Source organism: Coregonus lavaretus (genome assembly GCF_964263955.1).
Source record: "Coregonus lavaretus genome assembly, chromosome: 19".
NCBI classification, from domain to species: domain Eukaryota; kingdom Metazoa; phylum Chordata; class Actinopteri; order Salmoniformes; family Salmonidae; genus Coregonus; species Coregonus lavaretus.
In genome coordinates, this window is record NC_140006.1 from 26,416,798 (window position 1) to 26,439,282 (window position 22,485).

The window sequence follows — 22,485 nt, forward strand, 5'->3', positions numbered from 1 at the left end:
AAGAAAAAAGCTCTTTCAAGCCTTTTTTTTTAAATGGTTAATTAGTTGGGAATAGCTAGCAGCTTAGAGTGAATATGCTCCATCCACTCTCGGGCTGAGTCCCAAATGGCACCCTATTCCCTATATATACAGTTGAAATCAGAAGTTTACATTCACCTTAGCCAAATACATTTAAACTCAGTTTTTCACAATTCCTGACATTTAATCCTAGTAAAGATTCCCTGTCTTAGGTCAGTTAGGATCACCACTTTATTTTAAGAATGTGAAATGTCAGAATAATAGTAGAGAGAATGATTTATTTCAGCTTTTATTTCTTTCATCACATTCCCAGTGGGTCAGAAGTTTACATACACTCAATTAGTATTTGGTAGCATTGCCTTTAAATTGTTTAACTTGGGTCAAACGTTTCGGGTAGCCTTCCACAAGCTTCCCACAATAAGTTTGGTGAATTTAGGTCCATTCCTCCTGACAGAGCTGGTGTAACTGAGTCAGGTTTGTAGGCCTCCTTGCTCGCACACGCTTTTTCAGTTCTGCCCACAAATGTTCTATAGGATTGAGGTCAGGGCTTTGTGATGGCCACTCCAATACCTTGACTTTGTTGTCCTTAAGCCATTTTGCCACAACTTTGGAAGGATGCTTGGGGTCATTGTCCATTTGGAAGACCCATTTGCGACCAAGCTTTAACTTCCTGACTGATGTCTTGAGATGTTGCTTCAATATATCCACATAATTTTTCATCCTCATGATGCCATCTATTTTGTGAAGTGCACCAGTCCCTCCTGCAGAAAAGCACCCCCACAGCATGATGCTGCCACCCCCGTGCTTCACGGTTGGGATGGTGTTCTTCGGCTTGCAAGTCCCCCCTTTTTCCTCCAAACATAACGATGGTCAATATGGCCAAACAGTTCTATTTTTGTTTCATCAGACCTGTGGGCATTTCTCCATAAAGTACGATCTTTGTCCCCATGTGCAGTTGCAAACCGTAGTCTGGCTTTTTTATGGCGGTTTTGGAGCAGTGGCTTCTTCCTTGCTGAGCAGCCTTTCAGGTTATGTCGATATAGGACTCATTTTACTGTGGATATAGATACTTTTGTACCTGTTTCCTCCAGCATCTTCACAAGGTCCTTTGCTGTTATTAAGGGATTGATTTGCACTTTCCGCACCAAAGTACGTTCATCTCTAGGAGACAGAACGCGTCTCCTTCCTGAGCGGTTTGACGGCTGTTTGCACCCATGGTGTTTATACTTGCATACTATTGTTTGTACAGATAAACGTGGTACCTTCAGGCATTTGGAAATTGCTCCCAAGGATGAACCAGACTTGTGGAGGTTTACAAAAATATTCTGAGGTCTTGGCTGATTTCTTTTGATTTTCCCATGATGTCAAGCAAAGAGGCACTGAGTTTGAAGGTAGGCCTTGAAATACATCCACAGGTGCACTTCCAATTGACTCATATTATGTCAATTAGCCTATCAGAAGCTTCTAAAGGCATGACATTATTTTCCGGAATTTTCCAAGCTGTTTAAAGGCACAGTCAACTTAGTGTATGTAAACTTCTGACCCACTGGAATTGTGATACAGTGAATTATATGTGAAATAATCTGTCTGTAAACAATTATTGGAAAAATTACTTGTGTCATGCACAAAGTAGATGTCCTAACCGACTTGCCAAAACTATTGTTTGTTAACAAGAAATGTGTGGAGTGGTTGAAAAATGAATTTGAATGACTCCAACCTAAGTGTATGTAAACTTCCGACTTCAACTGTATGTGACGTGGTGAGGTTGGACCCAGGAGCAGAGAAGAGACCAGACGAGGAATCAGTGGTTAAGGATAAACATAATACTTTACTGAGAAACGGTAACTGAAGGATCACAGTAACACGGGAAAAACAACAAACACTAAGTCTTGAAAACTCACTCAGGAGACAAAAGCACACGGCAAACAATTAAAGCTTCTGCAAAGGACAACAGAAAACACACCTCTTTTAACAGGGAAATCATAATGAGTAATAGGACACACCTGAGTGTCATTAATGTCTCTAGGACGGTCTCTCTGTGGAACCATGACAATATAGTGCACTACTTTTTACCAGAGCCCTATGGGCAGCCTAGAACAAGAAAACGGATAGCTGGTTTCTGCCCGTGGGGGTGGAGGGAGAGGGAAAGATGGAGGAAGAGAAAGGCCAATGCAGAGGTTAACTCATCTTAAGTGCCACTTAGTGTTTGTTGGTCTAAAATGCTGGCGCCGTCGGAGATGACGGCCTCGCGACTAGCTCTTAGGAAACTTTGCAGTATTTTGTTTTTTTATGTATTATTTTTTACATTATTAGCTCAGGAAATGTTTAGTGTCATTACATACAGCCAGGAAGAACTATTGGATATCAGAGCTGCGGTAACTCACCAGAACTACCAGCATTACGACCAGGAATACAACTTTCCCGAAGCAGATCCTTTGTTCGCTCTACCCAGCAATTGAACTGATTCCAGAGGCCGACCCAAAACATCGCCGGCGGAGGAGAGGCACTCGAGGCGGCCTGCTGGTTCGACATAGGAGGCGTGCACACCACCCACCGCTTCCGAGTATATTACTCGCTAATGTTCAGTCTTTGGATAACAAAGTTGACAAGCTCAGGGCAAGGATTTCATTCCAGAGAGACATCAGGGCCTACTGGATACTCTGTCGATTCTCAGTTCATCGCACAGACAGGAATAAATATCTCTCCGGGAAGCTGAAGGGCGGAGGTGTGTGTTTCATGATTAACGACTCATGGTGTAATTGTAGTAACATACAGGAACTCAAGTCCTTTTGTTCACCTGACCTAGAATACCTCACAATCAAATGACGACCGTATTATCTCCCAAGATAATTTTCCTCTGTTATAGCCATGGCCGTTTATATCACCCCTCAAGCCAATACCACGACGGCCCTCAAAGAACTTCACTGGACTTTATGCAAACTGGAAACCACATATCCTGAGGCTGCATTTATTGTAGCTGGGGATTTTAGCAAAGCAAATTTGAAGACTGCCGAAGTTCTATCAACATATCGACTGTAGTACTCGCGCTGCTAAAACACTCGACCACTGTTATTCAAACATCTGGGATGCTTACAAGGCCCTCCCCGGCCCTCCTTTTGGCAAATCTGACCACGACTCCATTTTGCTTCTCCCTTCCTATAGGCAGAAACTCAAACAGGAAGTAACCGTGCTAAGGACTATCCAATACTGGTCTGACCAATCGGAATCCACGCTTCAAGATTGTTTTGATCACACGGACTTGGATATGTTCCGGGTAGCTTGCGAAAATAATTTAGACTAATACACTGATACGGTAACTGAGCTTATCAGGAAGTGTATAGGAGATGTCGTACCCACTGTGACTATTAAATCATATCAAATCAAATCAAATGTATTTGTCACATGCGCCTAATACAACAGGTGAATGCTTACTTACAAGCCCTTAACCAACAATGCATTTTAAGAAAGAATACCAAAAAATACAATATAAAATAATACGAAATAAAAATATGGGGGGGGGGGGGGGTTGCAAATAGTCTGGTTAGCCATTTGATTAGATGTTCAGGAGTCTTATGGCTTGGGGGTAGAAGCTGTTTAGAAGCATCTTGGAACTAGACTTGGCACTCCGGTACTGCTTGCCGTGCGGTAGCAGAGAGAACAGTCTATGACTAGGGTGGCTGGAGTCTTTCACAATTTTTAGGGCCTTCCTCTGACACCGCCTGGTATAGAGGTCCTGGATGGCATGAAGCTTGGCCCCAATGATGTACTAGGCCGTACGCACTACCCTCTGTAGTGCCTTGTGGTCGGAGGCCGAGCAGTTGCCATACCAGGCAGTGATGCAACCAGTCAGGATGCTCTCGATGGTGCAGCTGTAGAACCTTTTGAGGATCTGAGGACCCATGCCAAATCTTTTCAATCTCCTTAGGGGGAATAGGTTTTGTCGTGCCCTCTTCACGACTGTCTTGGTATGCGTGGACCATGTTAATTTGTTGGTGATGTGGACACCAAGGAACTTGAAGCTCTCAACCTGCTCCACTACAGCCCCGTCGATGAGAATGGGGATGTGCTCGGTCCTCTTCTTTTTCCTGTAGTCCACAATCATCTCCATTGTCTTGATCACGTTGAGGGAGAGGTTGTTGTCCTGGCACCATACGGCCAGGTCTCTGACCTCCTCCCTATAGGCTGTCTCGTTGTTGTCGGTGATCAGGCCTACCACTGTTGAGTCATCACAAACTTAATGATGGTGTTGGAGTCGTACCTGGCCATGCAGTCATGAGTGAACAGGGAGTACAGGAGGGGACTGAGCACGCACCCCTGAGGGGCCCACGTGTTGAGGATCAGCATGGCGGATGTGTTGTTACCTACCCTTACCACCTAGGGGCGGCCCGCCAGGAAGTCCAGGATCCAGTTGCAGAGGGAGGTGTTTAGTCCCAGGGTCCTTAGCTTAGTGATGAGCTTTGAGGGCACTATGGTGTTGAAAACTGAGCTGTAGTCAATGAATAGCATTCTCACATAGGTGTTCCTTTTGTCCAGGTTTGAAAGGGCAGTGTGGAGCGCAATAGAGATTGCATATTATGTGGATCTGTTGGGGTGGTATGCACATTGGAGTGTTTCTAGGGTTTCTGGGTTAATGATGTTGATGTGAGCCATGACCAGCCTTTCAACGCACTTCATGGCTACAGATGTGAGTGCTACGGGTCGGTAGTCATTTAGGCAGGTTACCTTAGTGTTCTTGGGCACAGGGACTATGGTGGTCTGCTTGAAACATCTTGGTATTATAGACTCAGACAGGGAGAGGTTGAAAATGTCAGTGAAGACACTTGCCAGTTGGTCAGCGCATGCTCAGAGTACACGTCCTGGTAATCCGTCTGGCCCTGCGGCCTTCTGAATGTTGACCTGTTTAAAGGTCTTACTCACATCGGCTACGGAGAACGTGATTACACGGTCGTCCGGAACAGCTGATGCTCTCATGCATGTTTCAGTGTTACTTGCCTCGAAGCGAGCATAGAAGAAATGTAGCTCGTCTGGTAGGCTCGTGTCACTGGGCAGCTCGTGGCTGTGCTTCCCTTTGTAGTCTGGTGTAGTACGATTCGATCTTAGTCCTGTATTGATGCTTTGCCTGTTTGATGGTTCTTCGGAGGGCATAGTGGGATTTTTTATAAGCATCCGGGTTAGAGTCCCGCTCCTTGAAAGCGGCAGCTCTATCCTTTAGCTCAGTGCGGATGTTGCCTATAATCCATGGCTTCTGGTTGGGGTATGTACGTACAGTCACTGTGGGGACGACGTCATCGATGCACTTATTGATGAAGCCGGTGACTGATGTGGTGTACTCCTTAATGCCATCGGTAGAATCCCGGGTTAATATTCCAGTCTGTGCTAGCAAAACAGTCCTGTAGCTTAGCATCTGCTTCAAAACCTAACCTAACCAGAAACCGTGGATAGATGGCAGCATTCACACAAACCTGAAAGCGCGAACCACCGCATTTAACCATGGCAATTTGTCTAGGAATATGGCAGAATACAAACAGTGTAGTTATTCACTCCGCAAGGCAATCAAACAAGTAAAACGTCAGTATAGAGACAAAGTGGAGTCGCAATTCAACAGCTCAGACACGAGACGTATGTGGCAGGGTCTACAGACAATCACGGACTACAAAAGGAAAACCAGCCTCATCACCGAGACCGACGTCTTGCTTCCGGACAAGCTAAACACCTTCTTCGCCCGCTTTGAGGATAACACAGTGCAGCTACCAAGGACTGTGGACTCGCCTTTTCCATGGCCGACGTGAGTAAAACATTTAAACGTGTTAACCCTCGCAAGGCTGCCGGCCCAGACGACATCCCTAGCCGTGTCCTCAGAGCATGCGCAGACCTGCTGGCTGGTGTGTTTACGGGCATATTCAATCTCTCCCTATCCCAGTCTGATGTCCCCACATGCTCCAAGATGGCCACCATTGTTCCTGTACCCAAGAAAGAAAAGGTAACTGAACTAAACAACTATCGCCCCGTAGCACTCACCTCTGTCATCATGAAGTGCTTTGAGAAACTAGTCAAGGATCATATCACCTCTACCTTACCTGCCACCCTAGACCAACTTCAATTTGCTTACTGCCCCAATAGATCCACAGACGATGCAATCGCCATCACTCTGCACACTGCCCTATTCCATCTGGACAAGAGGAATACCTATGTAAGAATGCTGTTCATTGACTATAGATCAGCATTCAACACCATAGTACCATAGCTCATCATTAAGCTCGAGGCCCTGGGTCTGAACCCCACCCTGTGCAACTGGGTCCTGGACTTCCTGACGGAACGCCCCCAGGTGGTGAAGGTAGGAAACAACACCTCCACTTCGCTGATCCTCAACACTGGGGCCCCACAAGTGTGCGTGCTCAGCCCACTCCTGTACTCCCTGTTCACCCATGACTGCGTGGCCAAGCACGCCTCCAACTCAATCATCAAGTTTGCAGACGACACAACAGTAGTAGACTTGATTACCAATAATGACGAGACAGCCTACAGGGAGGAGGTGAGGGCTCTGGGAGTGTGGTGCCAGGAAAATAACCTCTCACTCAACGTCAACAAAACAAAGGAGATGATCGTGGACTTCAGGAAACAGCAGAGGGTGCACCCCCCTAGCCACATCGACGGGACCGCAGTGGAGAAGGTGGAAAGCTTCAAGTTCCTTAGCGTACACATCACTGACAAACTGAAATGGACCACCCACACAGACAGTGTGGTGAAGAAGGTGCAACAGAGCATATTTAACATCAGGAGGCTGAAGAAATGTGTCTTGGCACCTAAAACCCTCACAAACCTTTAAAGATGCTCAATTGAGAGCATCCTGTCGGGCTGTATCACCTGGTACGGCAACTGCACCGCCCGCAACCGCAAGGCTCTACAGAGGGTGGTGCGGTCTGCCCAACTCATTACTGGGGGCAAACTACCTGCCCTCCAGGACACCTACAGCACCCGATGTCACAGGAAGGCCAAAAAGATCATCAAGGACATCAACCACCCAAGACACTGCCTGTTCTGCCCGCTATCATCCAGAAGGCGAGGTCAGTACAGGTGCATCAAAGCTGGGACCGAGAGACTGAAAAACAGCTTCTATCTCAAGGCCATCAGACTGTTAAACAGCAATCACTAGCACATTAGAGGCTGCTGCCTATAGACATAGACTAGAAATCACTGGCCACTTTAAAAAATTGAACACTAGCCACTTTAATAATGTTTACATATCTTGCATTACTCATCTCATATGTATTAACTGTATTCTATACTATTCTACGGTATTTTAGTCACTTTAATAAAATTACTAAAATGTTTTTTTTTTTATGTAATAATGTTTACATATCTTGCATTACTCATCTCATATGTATATACTGTATTCTATACTATTCTACTGTATCTTAGTCCATGCCGCTCTGACATCGCTCGTCCAAATATATGTATATATTCTTCATTCATTCCTTACTTAGATTTGTGTGTATTGGGTATATGTTGTGAAATTGTTAGATATTACTTCTTAGATATTACTGCACTGTCGGAGCTAGAAGCACAAGCATTTCGCTACACCCGCAATAACATCTGCTAAACACGTGTATGTGACCAATAAAATTTAATTTGAGACGTTCTCACTGTGTAACAATTAAGTCTACTTTTAGAAAACAATTGGTCATTATTCTTTCATATATTTATTAATTTGCAATTACAGATTAAACGTACATGTATATCAAAAACATTATTCTAGCTACAATACCAAGCTAAATTTACTTAACAATCGCATTTACATTTTAGTAATTTAGCAGACGCTCTTATCCAGAGCGACTTACAGTTAGTGAGTGCATACATTTTCATACTGGCCCCCCGTGGGAAACAAACCCAAAACCTTGGCGTTGCAAGCGCCATGCTCTACCAACTGCTCTACCAACTGAGCTACAGGGGATCACATCACTTACTCTGTGTTTGTTTCTAGCCACATTATGTCAGTATTCACAGGATCAACTGCAATAGCAGAACATAATTCACATCAAATACATGTGCATCCTTAGACATACCTAACACACAGGATAACACAACACAACATCAGGCAGCCTTTTACTGCTAAATGCATTCTGTTGCATAGGACCCAATGTTAGAAATGAGTCCTGGTCAAATTAATTGTAGATAGGATTGTAAGAGAATGAAGAGAGATGAAAAGGGCCACATAAAAACTCTAATATGATATAATTCTTTATATACTGTACATGTATAACCAATCAGGGGATTCTAAGCTGTTATGCCAAGAGATCCAAACTTCTTGACAAGGTCACTGCTGGTGCTTTTCCATCTAGACTTACCACCACACCAGGGTTTCGCAGTGTTTTATGTTAATGTAAGCTCTAGTGTTATTGTGTTTCCATCAGGAGTGTGACACTACAGACTTGTGACGAGGAGAATCAACAACATCTGCATCATCAAGACTGTTGTTTTGTAAGAAGGTGTTAAAGTCCACAGTTAGCCATTGTTATGTAAATGCAAGCTGAAAGTCAGAGCTGGTCCGCTGGAGCCATGGCCCAGTGAGACATGGGTGCCAGCACGCGTAGATGAAAACAGAAAAGTTTGAGCCTTTTGGGTAAAACACTGGGGTAAATCCTTAGTGGAAATGCGCCACGGGTGTCCTGTAATTTGGCTCATGGACTTATTGTTTCCTTTTATCCCAGGTATTTCCATGCCATCTACCTGGGCATCCGGAGTCGGCGCAGTGGGGACCATGACCACTGGAGGTTCTACTGGAGGATGGTGTACGAGTTCGCTGACGTCAGCATGCTGCACCTCCTGGCCACCTTCCTGGAGAGTGCTCCTCAGCTGGTCCTGCAGCTCTGCATTATCATCCAGACCAACAAACTGCAGGCCGTCCAAGGTACTGTCTGGAACCACACCCTGTATTAACACTCTCCCTCTCACCCCATCTATCTGCCACTGTACACATACTGTAAATACACAGGCCATCCAACATACTTTCTGAAAACCACACTTTCTAACACTCTCTCCATTTTCACTATTCCCATTCATTGTCTCTGTCTGTTGTAAAGCAGTGTTAGGGTTTCACAGGTTGAGATGTATCGATTGCCACGGTTTAAAATAACACCACCACCACCCAGGTGTTGTATTGTAAGCCAGGACTGTGTGGAACACTTATTTGTCAGTGTAAACAGAAGCACATAAATGTAATGTCTGCTCTTGGAAATGCAGGCATAATGTGATGTTGAGCACAGACAGTGAGTGGTCCTCTCTCCGGGGCAAAGAATCATGTTTAATTATACTGGCTGGGCTGGCACACACGCGCACACACTCGCACACACACACACACACACACACACACACACACACACACACACACACACACACACACACACACACACACACACACACACACACACAGGGAGGGAAACTGGCCACATTTAGGCCAGTGGAAGGCTTCCAGGCCTGCTGTGGGCCTAAACACTACAACAAGTCTTCTCCTTGTCCGTCATCCCAACAACTCCACAGCCTTGCTTTGCTCTGCCTTCTCCTCTGCTGTGCTGAGTCACTGGAAGGAGAGTCTTTGCTGCACTTAAGAGGCACTTATGCTCTTTCTGCTACGTTAAAGAAGATTTGGCCTCCTCTGACGTTAGCGGTGAGGAGAGGAGAGGAGAGGAAAGGAGAAGGGTTCAGAAAAACCTGAGATCAGCTTGAGAGGGAGAGCAAAAATAATAGAGAGGATGCTGACGAGCGTGGGATTCTGACATGTATGTGGATGTAGTCACTATCAGTTGTATTCCTTCTTGTCAGTCTCTCTCCATCCATCATTGCAAAATGATTCTATTCATACTGTATGAGTTGCATCACAAGATTTACAAGTGGAACATTTACATAATGCAAGATGTTAATCACTGTAGCTAGGAGCCTTGGGAAAAAAAGAGAGTATATTTCTAGGATCCTCTTCTTCCATTTGAAATTCACAGTATGCTATAGTACAGTGGCCAGGCAGAGAAATGTGGATGGAATGGATGGGGAAAGTTAATTGCTCTGAAAATCCCATCCTCGGCTCAACGAGACTTGAGGACATTACAGTGGATTTATAGAGCACCTAAAACCCTCCCATGTAGCATCACTGACCTTGGCTTGACCTCCCAGTTATAGTCCCCCGTACCGTTTTGCTCATAAACAGTTTTCTATAAAAATACATGACAATGTGGTTGTTCAATGTTGGCTCCTCTAACGTACGGTGTGTTATACATTTGGTTTCTATCGTCAACGAGACCTGGCCATTAGATATCTGGACCCCCTGGGTCTCTCTAACCTTGATTGACATCAGGTAGCATTGCTCACAGGACTCCTCCAATGCTTTGAGGGAGGACCAGTGTTAAAAGAAAATACTCAATCAATGGTCACTTTTATTACCTGGTCTAATCCCATTGACTATTTACTGCTACAATTTATAGTAAAACGAAAACAAGAGTACAGCTACAGTACCATTCCCATTTGAAGTGAATGTCGAGCTTTCTGTTGACATGATGCATCATCTAAATCTGTCTCCATGTATGGGTTTGTCAGTCCATTAATTTGTTCTCATTCATTTCTCAGGAGACTAGAGACTGTAACAACACATTTACAGCATACAATCATCATGTCATTTAATAAGGATATATAATTATATTTTTTCATGACAGTCTTTCTCTCTTGCTCTCTCTCTACCTCTCTACCTCTCTCTCTCTCTTGCTCTCTCTCTCTCTCTCTACCTCTCTCTCTACCTCTCTCTCTCTCTACCCCTCTCTCTCTCTCTTGCTCTCTCTCTCTCTCTCTACCTCTCTCTCTACCTCTCTCTACCTCTCTCTCTCTACCCCTCTCTCTCTCTCTCTCGCTACCTCTCTCTCTCTCTACCTCTCTCTCTCTCTACCTCTCTCTCTACCTCTCTCTCTCTCTCTCTACCTCTCTCTCTCTCTACCTCTCTCTCTACCCCGCTCTCTCTCTACCTCTCTCTCTCTCTACCTCTCTCTCTCTCTCTACCTCTTTCTCTCTCTCTCTTCCTCTCTACCTCTCTCTCTCTCTCTCTCTCTCTCTCTCTCTCTCTCTCTCTATCTCTCTCTCTACCTCTCTCAATTCAACTCAATTCAATTCAATAGACTTTATTGACATGGCAAGTAAAATGACTTACATTGTCAAAGTATAGATATAACAAAAATGGTGGGACCAACAGCAATAATAATAATAGTAGTAGTGGAAATGGAATTACCATTAATAGCAACTACAACAACAATATTAATGAGAATAACAATACATTAAAGCAATAGTAGTCAAGCAATCTCAACATGACTGAGAAGACACATTACATGGTATGAAAAACAAAACAGGAAATATTATTGACATTACATTACACTTTTCACTGGCTGTCCCTCAGGTTGTGGCAGGAGGACACATATTTGGCTGCCAAAATTGCACATTTAGGTTTTTCACCCAATAAATATTGGATTTTTTCTTCCTCTTTTATAGTTTCAAATTGTTTGTACTGAATGATAATTTTGGCAAAAAAAGATTATCTTAGGTCTGAGTATTTGTCACAGTGTAATAGGAAATGCAGCTCTGTCTCTACCTCTCCCCGGGGGCAGAGTGAGCACAGCCTGTCCTCTCTGGGCAGCCAGGTTTTCCTGTGACGACCGGTCTCTATAGCCAGACTGTGCTCACTGAGTCTGTACCTAGTCATTGTTTTCCTCAGTTTTCTATCAGTCACAGTGGTCAGATAGTCTGCCACCATGTACTGTCTGTTTAGAGCCAAATAGCATTGAAGTTTACTTTGATTTTTTGTGGTGTCTTTCCAATAGGTGATATATTTTTCTTTTTGCTTTGTGATGATTTGGTTGGGTCAGATTTTCTGAGTGCTGTCCTGAGGCTCTATGAGGTTGGTTTTGGTTAGTGAACTGAGCCTCAGAACCAGCTGGCTGAGGGGACTCTTCTCTAGTTTCATCTCTTGACATAGTAGAGCTGTGTGATGGAATGTTTTGGGGTCACTTGTTTTTAGATGGTTGTAAAATTTGATGGCTCTTTTTTCTATTCGAATAAGGAGGGGGTATTGGCCCAATTCTGCTCTACATGCGTTATTTAGAGTTTCTCTGTCTCTCTCTCTCTCTCTCTCTCTCTCTACCGCTCCCTCTCTCTCTCTCTCTCTCTACCTCTCTCTCTCGCTCTCTCTCTCTCTCTCTCTCTCTCTCTCTCTCTCTCTCTCTCTCTCTCTCTCTCTCTCTCTACCTCTCTCTCTCTCTCTCTCTCTCTCTCTCTCTCCTCTCTCTCTACCCCCCCCCCCCCCTCTCTCTCTCTCTCTCTCTCTCTCTCTCTCTCTCTCTCTCTCTCTCTCTCTCTCTCTCTCTCTCTCTCTCTCTCTCTCATTCTTTGTCATTCTTTGTCATTCTTTTTTCCTACCCCTCTCTAAGTTTCCATAGCTACTGTGGTTTTAGCCCACACTAGCAGTCAGCCAGCCCTCATCAGTCGTCAGTTTTTCCTCTTTTACACTCTGTCAGAGTGACACACTTCCTTCCTGGGAGAAGGAATATTCTCCAGGAGGCCTATCTAACCAACTCCTGTAAGTGAGCAATTCTTCAGCTTGACTGTATTTCTTGCAGCACTTTTCCTGAATTACCACCTACTTTGTCTTCACTGCAATCGTAAGTACTATCCCAGGTAAAAAAATAAGGGTATTCAGCAACCCCTCTCTGCCCTAAGTCAAGAGTACAGTGCAGTTGGTTGCCTATTGAATGAATATGAAAACACATTTCACTTGGTTACTCTTATATTGGAAAAGAACAGGAGAAATTAGAGATAGTGTTGTAAAATCTCAACACACTGCGATATCACAGGGAGCTAACATGGAGAGCTTTTTGAAATGGAAGTCAAGTCCTACCTTCTGTGTTGATTAAGAAACCAATTAACCCAGTGGCATATCACAGCTCATTTGTCTAAAAGCATTTAGTTAAAACAATACATCCTATAATCTGATGAACTAGCCCATGTGTTTAAACACCCACCATAGTAGGGATGAGCTTGCTTTCTCACTTTCCAAATAAGTGTGTGTTAATGTGTTTGATAAGGCTGGATCAGGCCCCCTGTGTGTGCTCTTTAAATGACTTGTCTTCATTGCACTCTCCGCTAGATACGTTCATTGAGGTAATGTCTTCTTCTTCACCACAACAGTCTGTCTGACTCTCTCCCCTGTTCTGGAATTATTTTAGAAGGCCAATCCTGGCTGTTTTTCAAATCCCTGCAGTTAAGCAAGATGTTATTTTGATCATGCGGCCATGATCTCTCTCTCTCTCTCTCTCTCTCTCTCTCTCTCTCTCTCTCTCTCTCTCTCTCTCTCTCTCTCTCTCTGTCTCTCTCTCTCTCTCTCTCTCTCTCTCTCTCTCTCTCTCTCTCTCTCTCTCTGTCTCTCTCTCTCTCTCTCTCTCTCTGGTGTCTCAACTCATTGCATTCCTATTTTGACCAATTTATGAGGAATATTCTGGTAATTCTACAATCGCTTCACATTCTATTTTCAAAAAGGAGACATATTCTTTCCAATGTTGAAAATGTTAGGTATTCCTTTCACATCAGAGCAGCATTCACTTCGTTTGAAGTCAATCCAGGACAAGGAATTCCATTTTGTATGCATCGATAAGATACTGTGTGATGTCTCGGGAAGATCAAATAACTTATTTTTGGACATCACAGTCTGAGTAGCGGCTACAGATGTCATATTATTCAACCTTTGAAACCAGATAAGAAAGATAAAAGTAGAAGTTGCCCTACGACTTAAAGACAGGCTCCGGTACTTTGGCGACTAGTAAGTATTTTTTAAACCTCCTGCTTTGGGCTGGATGTCAATGTGTAGTTCATACACTTACAGGAGCATAATTACTGTTTTACCTCAGTTAGCCAAGAAATCCCTACACTCTTAGAAAAAAGGGTTCCAAAAGGTTTTTTTCGGCTGTCCCCATAGGATAACCCTTTTTGGTTCCAGGTAGTACCCTTTTGGATTCCATGTAGAACCCTCTGTGGAAAGGGTTCTACATGTACACAGCGCATCTGAAATTAGCCCACCCAACTACCTCATCCCCATATTGTTATTTATTTTGCTCATTTGCACCCCAGTATCTCTATTTTCACATAATCTCTTGCACATCTATCATTCCAGTGTTAATACTAATTGTAATTATTTTGCACTATGGCCTATTTATTGCCTTACCTCCATAACTTGCTAAATTTGCACACACTGTATATATATTTTCTGTTGTATTTTTGACTTTATGTTTTGTTTTACCCCATATGTAACTCTGTGTTGTTGTTTTTATTGCACTGCTTTGCTTTATCTTGGCCAGGTCGCAGTTGTAAATGAGAACTTGTTCTCAACTGACTTACCTGGTTCAATAAAGGTAAAAAAAAAAAACCTGGAACAAAAAATAGTTAATCAAAGGGTTCTCCTATGGGGACAGCCGAAGAACTCTTTTAGGTTCTAGATAGCACCTTTGAAAGCGACTGTTTTCTGGAAGCTGTGCAGAGCCATTTTCCCTCGATTTACCCCCACGTGGGACAGCCACCTAGCAAGTCGAGTTTCAGCCAATGAGCTTCAGCCCCTCGCCGTTTGAGTGACAGCTAATAAGACACACACACAGTAGAGCAAGAGAGAGAGAGAGAGAGAGAGAGAGAGAGAGAGAGAGAGAGAGAGCAATGACGTGGTGCACATATCTCTACATTTGTGACGTAGTACGCAATTTTATACAAAAGTACCAGAGAATATATTTTAAGGATCACTAAGAGAGTTATCCAGAGAGTTAGTTATACAGCTCTGTTGCTTGCAGTGAGAAATCCATATTTTGTCATTTTATAAAAGCAGTGACAAAGCAAGGAACTGTCAGTAACACTATTGTTGCCAAAGGTATGGGTTGCCAAAGGCATGGGTCGATGAGGAGAAAACCACTCTGACAAAGCTCAACTGTACAGTATACCAGGAAGCAGACACTCATGAGCGTTTTATTTCCCATATCCATTTCCCAGTGCTGTCAACAGTAATGACCTTGCTGCTGCTGCTACTGAAGCAGGTATTTCCCATCAGTTAGTTATTTTACTGTTAAGTCCTCCGTGTGGAAGATACTAAGGAGACAAAAGCTACATCTGAAATTACAATTCCCTATGTAGTGCTTATACTCTATAGTACCTTATATAGTACTTTTGGCCAGATCCTTTGCTGTCGAAATGGCCCCAAATTCCCTATATAGTGCACTAGTCTGGTTAAAGGTAATGCACTGCATATGGAATAGGTAGCCCCAGACAGTGCTGCAGTGATGCTGCTGTGGTTTACATAACCCCCGCTCCTCCCTGATCCTCAGTCCGCCCGCATCCCCAAATTACTGTAGCTTCTGTGAGCAGGAGGAGCGGAGAGGAGAGGAGAGGAGAGGAGAGGAGAGGAGAGGAGAGGAGAGGAGAGGAGAGGAGAGGAGAGGAGAGGAGAGGAGAGGAGAGGAGAGGAGAGGAGAGGAGAGGAGAGGAGAGGAGCATTATATGACCAGTCAAATCACACAGTCCAGTAGCCAGGAAGCATGCTACTGGACCGTTCCAGCTAGGCAGGTTCCTCTGGCTTTGGCTTCCCTCCCCTCATCGAGATACGCTGCACATTTGTGTGTGAGGGCAGAGGAGGGATATGCTTTCTTCTGCAGACACACACACACACTTGCACACACACACTCACACGCATGCACTAAACTAAATGCGCGCTAAACGCGTACAAACACTCGCACGCAGGGCCTATCTCCCGCTCAGTCCCCTGACACTCCTGGCCTCAGCCTGTTAATTATCCCACTTCACACAGTAGTCATTAAACCCTTTCATCATGCCCCAACAGCCAACACCTAATGGCCTGGCCTGCATCTAACTGGGTTAAACACTGTCATTAATCAATGACAAACAAATAAACACATGTAAATAAATAGACCAATCGATATAGTAGATACAGTTGCTAAAAAATAATCTGCTTAAAGGCATAGCTATATTATTGATAAAGGACAGACAGGCAGGCAGACAGACAGACAGACAGACAGACAGACAGACAGACAGACAGACAGACAGACAGACAGACAGACAGACAGACAGACAGACAGACAGACAGACAGACAGACAGACAGACAGACAGACAGACAGACAGACAGACAGACAGACAGACAGCTGTCTGATTCTCCCAGCTCAATGTACTGTATGTGGTGGACAGATAGTAGTGGACAAAGAACAACAATTATTTTCTCTCATGTTTTATGAGCATGATGTCCTACTGTATACATCACACCATCCAGTTCTGACATCCTGAAAAAGAGAGAGAGGACGTCTCCCTTAAAAAACTGACTCGGTTTGACTTTGAAGTGAAATTTACTAGAAAGCGCAGGAGTCAGCCATATGTTCACGTCTGATAACAAAATGCAATTGACTGTAATGGTCCTGGGTGTTAAAGGCCAGGAACAGGGAGATAAGTAATGCATGTAGTTACACTTAAGCCCATAGGGACTTATTTGGGAGACATTACACAAAGGAAATCTACAGAAAGGATAATAGGGAAACACTTTGCTGTACTGTAAGGCTCCTTGAGTAATGTAACAGGGTTGACATTGCACCAAAATGCATGCTCTGAAGAGCCGTGGTGCCACATAAATATCCATCCACAAGGAGGCAAAGAGTTTTGAGTGAGGCACTAAATAAGATCTAGATGCTTTGATATGTACATACATTGAAGATGTCCAATATTTTCAATTTCATCTAAACTCTTCATTTAAATTTGGAAGGGCGTTTGGGTGGCTTTCATTTTCAACTTTTGAAGCTGGATTTATTAATCCATATCCAGGATAATTAATTGATAATGTATGAGGTTGTTTCTAAATGGACAGAAATGTCTGTAGCAGCCACATTGTAATCCAAAATCTAGGTTAGACAGACAAATATCCTTCCCACAACAGTGCAGTCTAGAGAATGTTAAGTATTCTGCACCATCATCATGTTTTTCTCTCACTTTTCTCTCACTTTTCCCACTAGATAGAGCACAGCTTGTTGCCAGATCTCTTTGTGGATGAGGCTCCACTTCACAGTGGTAGACCTAACTCTTTATTGTAAGAGGAGCCAAGGGAGCTGTGTTGAAATGAATAGCAATCATCTCCATTTCAATGTGGTCTGATCTGATCTAACCTTTAAAAGCACAACCTAGTCCACCCAGCCAGGCCTTTAGACTATTGGATAAACTGGGGTTATCGGCGCAGCTCGACCAGTCTTCATTTCCCAGATCGCTTCACTCTCTCTTTGCTCTTGAGAATGTAATAAAGCAACAGAGCAAGTGTGTTTACTGAGAGGCCTAGCTGCCTCGAATTATGGCAATGAGTAAGTGGCTGTCATGCGCCGTAATAACGACTGTTCTTCACTTTTTATTTGCTCAATGATTGAATAACATGTTTTATTAAGCCTCCCAAAGAAAATGGAGAGTGGGCCAAATGGGGACATCCCATTCTGAACAGGCTGATGGAAAATAAGCCTTAGCTTTTAATTGGATACAAAGCTGTTGCAATTACGTTTTCAGAGCCACTCGTGTTAATAGGAAGCCATCTTCGTTTGGCATGGTCCAACAGACTCATTGTATAATTGCCAGAGAGAGAGGTCCAGGGCTGCATCCCAAATGGCACCCTATTCCCTATATAGTGGGGGGGCTCTATAGCGGACTCAAAAGTAGTGGACTATAGGGAATAGGGTACTATTTTGGACGCATCCCAGGATTTATGTGGTCCTCCTCCGTGTGATTAAAGGGTCACATGAACTTGAATGGCTGCCAATTAGCCTCTTATTGCTCCTGATTTCAGTGTTGTAGTCTAAAGAGTTTCCCTTGAATCCCTAGGGGGTTACAGAAGAATAATAAACAATAGATGTATTCAACAGGATTTACTTCACAAAGCTAGTAAAATGCAGTCAATTCAGTCTGTCCACTTGTACTTTCTCTGATGTCTGCTCTAGCACTTGTCAGTCAGTGTGTGTGTGTGTGTGTGTGTGTGTGTGTGTGTGTGTGTGTGTGTGTGTGTGTGTGTGTGTGTGTGTGTGTGTACATACAAGTGCGTGTGTGGGCTGTTGTCTCCCTCTGGTATTGAGGCCAGGAGATGGTCTCCTCTCACTCTTGAGTACTTAGTAACCATGGCACCCAGCTCCTCAGAGAAACCCAGTGTCATTACTCTCTAGCCAGGCTTCCCTGGACCTCTGCCTTCACCACAGCTATCTTTACTGGAGTTAACTGAGTACAAAGTAACAATAAAGTCCCTCAGTTCAGATATTTCAGAGCTAAACACCACCAGTGGGCCTTGTGAATTACTGTATTTTACAGGCAGCTTGGAAATGAATGGGGTTAATATTGAGATAATTGTGCTGTGGAGAGTCACTGAGTAGATTGTGCTATGCAGTTCCTCCCCCTAAGGTCTAAGTGCCCAAACCATCTCAATTGGGTTGAGGTCGGGGGATTGTGGAGGCCAGGTCATCTGATGCAGCACTCCATCACTCTCCTTCTTGGTAAAATAGCCCTTACACAGCCTGGGTGTGTGTTGGATCATTGTCCTGTTGAAAAACAAATGCTAGTCCCACTAAGCCCAAACCAGATGGGATGGCGTATCACTGCAGAATGCTGTGGTAGCCATGCTGGTTAAGTGTGCCTTGAATTCTAAATAAATCACAGACAGTGTCACCAGCAAAGCACCCCCACATCATAACACCTCCTTCTCCATGCTTTACGGTGGGAACTACACATGCGGAGATCATCCGTTCACCCACACCGCGTCTCACAAAGACACAGCAGTTGGAACCAAAAATCTCAAATTTGGACTCCAGACCAAAGGACAAATTTCTACCGGTCTAATGTCCATTGCTCGTGTTTCTTGGCCCAAGCAGGTCTCTTCTTCTTAATGGTGTCCTTTAGTAGTGGTTTCTTTGCAGCAATTCGACCATGAAGGCCTGATTCACACAGTCCCCTCTGAATAGTTGTTATTGAGATGTGTCTGTGACTTGAACTCTGTGAAGCATTTATTTGGGCTGCAATTTCTGAGGCTGGTAACTCTAATGAACTTATCCTCTGCAGCAGAGGTAACTCTGGGTCTTCATGAGAGCCAGTTTCATCCTAGCGCTTGATGGTTTTTGTGACTGCACTTGAAGAAACGTTCAACGTTCTTGAAATGTTCCGTATTGACCTTCATGTCTTAAAGTAATGATGGACTGTTGTTTCGCTTTGCTTCTTTGAGCAGTTCTTGGCATAATATGGACTCAAATGCATTCCACAAATTAACTTTTAAGAAGGCACACCTGTTAATTGAAATGTATTCCAGGTGACTACCTCATGACTACCTCATGAAGCTGGTTGAGAGAATGCCAAGAGTGTGCAAAGCTGTCATCAAGGCAAAGAGTGGCTACTTTGAAGAATCTCAAATATAAAATATATTTTGATCTGTTTAACACTTTTTTTGGTTACTACATGATTCCATATGTGTTATTTCAAAGTTTTGAGGTTTTCACTATTATTCTACAATGTAAAAGATAGTAAAAAATAAAGACAAACTATGAAATAACACATATGGAATCATGTAGTAACCAAAAAAGTGTTAAACACTTTTTTGGTTAAGTGTGGAATTAGCCATATACCTCAAAGTGCCCCATTCACTTCCATTCATTTTCCTGCCTGGTACCGGGTTACATTCAAACGAGTCCCGTGACACTTGTGGGGGTCGTAGAGCAAAACAGAGAACACCATCGTGTTCGTGAGAGTCTCATCCTTCCATAGAGGGGTCATATTAGTTTGTAACAATTTGGACGCTACAGACGTTTTCGTGAGAAGACCGATTTTCGGGATTTCTCCTGGTCTGACAAACAGCGCTATAGCTCTCCCACCGGAATGTGGTGGATTGAGACGCAGCCCATCAAATCAAATCAAATGTTATTGGTCTCACACACATATTTAGCAGATGTTATTGCGGATGTAGCGAAATGCTTGTGTTCCTAGCTCCAACAGTGCAATCTAACAATACACACAAATCTAAAAAGTAAAATAATGGAATTTAGAAATATTAGGACGAGCAATGTCGGAGTCCGGAGTATAAATATATATATATATATATATATATGTCTGTGTGTATGATGGGCTGTATAGACAATACGGACAGTATATGGATAGAATATGTAGTATATCTGAAGAATAGTATCTGTACAGCAATAGTTAAATACGATAGGCCTTGACTAGAATATAGTACATACATATTGAAGTGGGTAAAACAGTATGTAAATATTATTTAAAGTGACTAGAGTTCCATGACTATGTACATAGGGCATCAGCCTCTAAGGTGCAGGGTAGAGTACCGAGTGGTAGCCGGCTAGTAACAGAGACTAAGGTTCAGGGCAGGGTACTGGGCGGGGGCTGGCTAGTGGTGACTATTTAATTAACAGTCTGATGGCCTTGAGAGAGAAGCTGCTTTTCAGTCTCTCGTTGCCAGCTTTGATGCACCTGTACTGACCTCGCCTTCTGGATGGTAGCGGGGTGAACAGGCCGTGGCTCGGGTGGCTGAGGTCCTTGATTATCTTCTTGGCCTTCCTGTGACACCGGGTGCTCTCAATGGTGCATCTGCAAAGGTTTGTGAGGGTCTTATGGGCCAAGCCGAATTTCTTAAGCCTCACCGCCTTCTTCACCACACTGTCGGCTGGACCATTTCAGATTGTCAGCCCATGCAAAGAAACGGATATCTCTAGCTTAAACAGACAGATTTCGATGGGGATTTTTTTTTTATGCTAATTTGATTTCTGCGGGAATGCAGACATCGATGCAAGTTAAGAGTTGTTTGTCTCCTAAATGTGCTTTTGTTTGTGTTTGGTGCAAAAATACTTGCGTTTGGCTCCTGGTTCTGTTTGGTGTTGCTTTGCTCTTTGAAAAGTGCTCTTCTTAGATGCTTCCTGCAAAATATATATTTTTCCTTCACACATTTTCTGTGACTCCTCCGTTGGTGACATTATAGTATATTATTAAAGAAGCCATCACATGGCAGACTTACAGGAAGGAAATTTCCACACATTACTGCCATTATGTAATGCCTGTAAATGTGATTGTGACTGTAAGTTTCTAATTCGTTCTTTTGTCCGCTCTGTGTCTCCGTAGGAATGACAGCGGCTGCCTCCCTGGTGTCTCTGGCCTGGGCCCTGGCGTCCTATCAGAAAGCGCTGCGAGACTCCCGGGACGACAAGAAGCCAATCAGCTACCTGGCTGTCATCATCCAGTTCTGCTGGCATTTCTTCACCATCGCTGCCCGAGTCATCACCTTCGCCCTGTTCGCCTCCGTGTTCCAGCTCTACTTCGGCATCTTCATCGTCCTGCATTGGTGCTTTATGACCTTCTGGATAGTCCACTGCGAGACCGAGTTCTGCATCACCAAATGGGAGGAGATTGTCTTCGACATGGTCGTTGGGATCATCTACATCTTCAGTTGGTTTAATGTGAAGGAAGGTCGTACTCGGTGTAGGCTCTTCATCTACTACTTTGTGATCCTGCTGGAGAACACTGCTCTGAGTGCCCTGTGGTACCTGTACCGCGTCCCTCAGAGCACCGACGCCTTCGCCGTCCCCGCCCTCTGTGTCATCTTCAGCAGCTTCCTCACCGGCATCGTCTTCATGCTCATGTACTACGCCTTCTTTCACCCCAACGGGCCCCGCTTTGGACGTTCGCCCAGCCTCGTGCTGGATGACCCCACCGCTGCCTTCATGCTACCCGCCGAGGGGGCCACCAACTCGCTGAGGTCCAACCGGGGCGTGCCCCTCATCTCGGGGGACGGCACCATTGGTAGAGACGCCAAATACACAGAGAGGGACGGCTGCATGCCCGTGTTTCAGGTGAGACCCACCGCCCCCTCCACGCCGTCCTCCCGCGCCCCGCGCATCGAGGAGACCGTCATCAAAATAGACCTGTGTCGGAATCGCTATCCTGCCTGGGAGAGGCACGTACTGGACAGGAGTATACGCAAGGCCATCCTGGCCATCGACTGTTCCCCCGCGCCACCCAGACTCCAGTACAAAGATGACACTACTGTCCAGGAGCGCCTGGAGTACGAGACCACGTTGTAGCCCTGCACCGCTGCCTGGATGCCTGGATGATGGATCCATGGAAATGCTCAACTGTAATACCATCAACTCGGATTTACAGCAGGACCGTGGCAATAATACATTATGAGCTCTCTATATACATACTAGTATTGAACCATGATGTTGGTTGTCATGGTTACAACTTCAGAATAGGCACAACTTACTAGTTGTGACAGAGGGATATATTCATGTTTTCTAAACAGAGTTTATTTGGTTGATGTTGTCGTTATTGCTCTTGTTTTTTTTAATTACGTCCGTCAGGGAATCTCTTATTTAATAAAAGGCTGTTGCACA

The 22,485-nt window shown here is 44.2% G+C and overlaps 1 protein-coding gene across 2 annotated transcripts in view; it reads left to right on the plus strand.

Moving 5' to 3' along the window:
- LOC311146746 (XK-related protein 4-like) overlaps positions 1 to 22,173 on the plus strand; it is a gene marked incomplete at both ends in the record, with an annotated part of 91,310 nt that extends 69,137 nt beyond the window's left edge. Inside the window, 2 exons of one of the 2 annotated variants that reach the window (XM_084183309.1) lie at positions 8,727 to 8,926; positions 21,215 to 22,173. In XM_084183309.1, coding sequence (XP_084039435.1) covers positions 8,727 to 8,926; positions 21,215 to 22,173 — 1,159 coding nt within the window. The remainder of the gene's footprint in view (positions 1 to 8,726; positions 8,927 to 21,214) is intronic. The other variant, XM_084183310.1, reaches the window with a different exon arrangement.
- Positions 22,174 to 22,485: the final 312 nt, after the last annotated feature.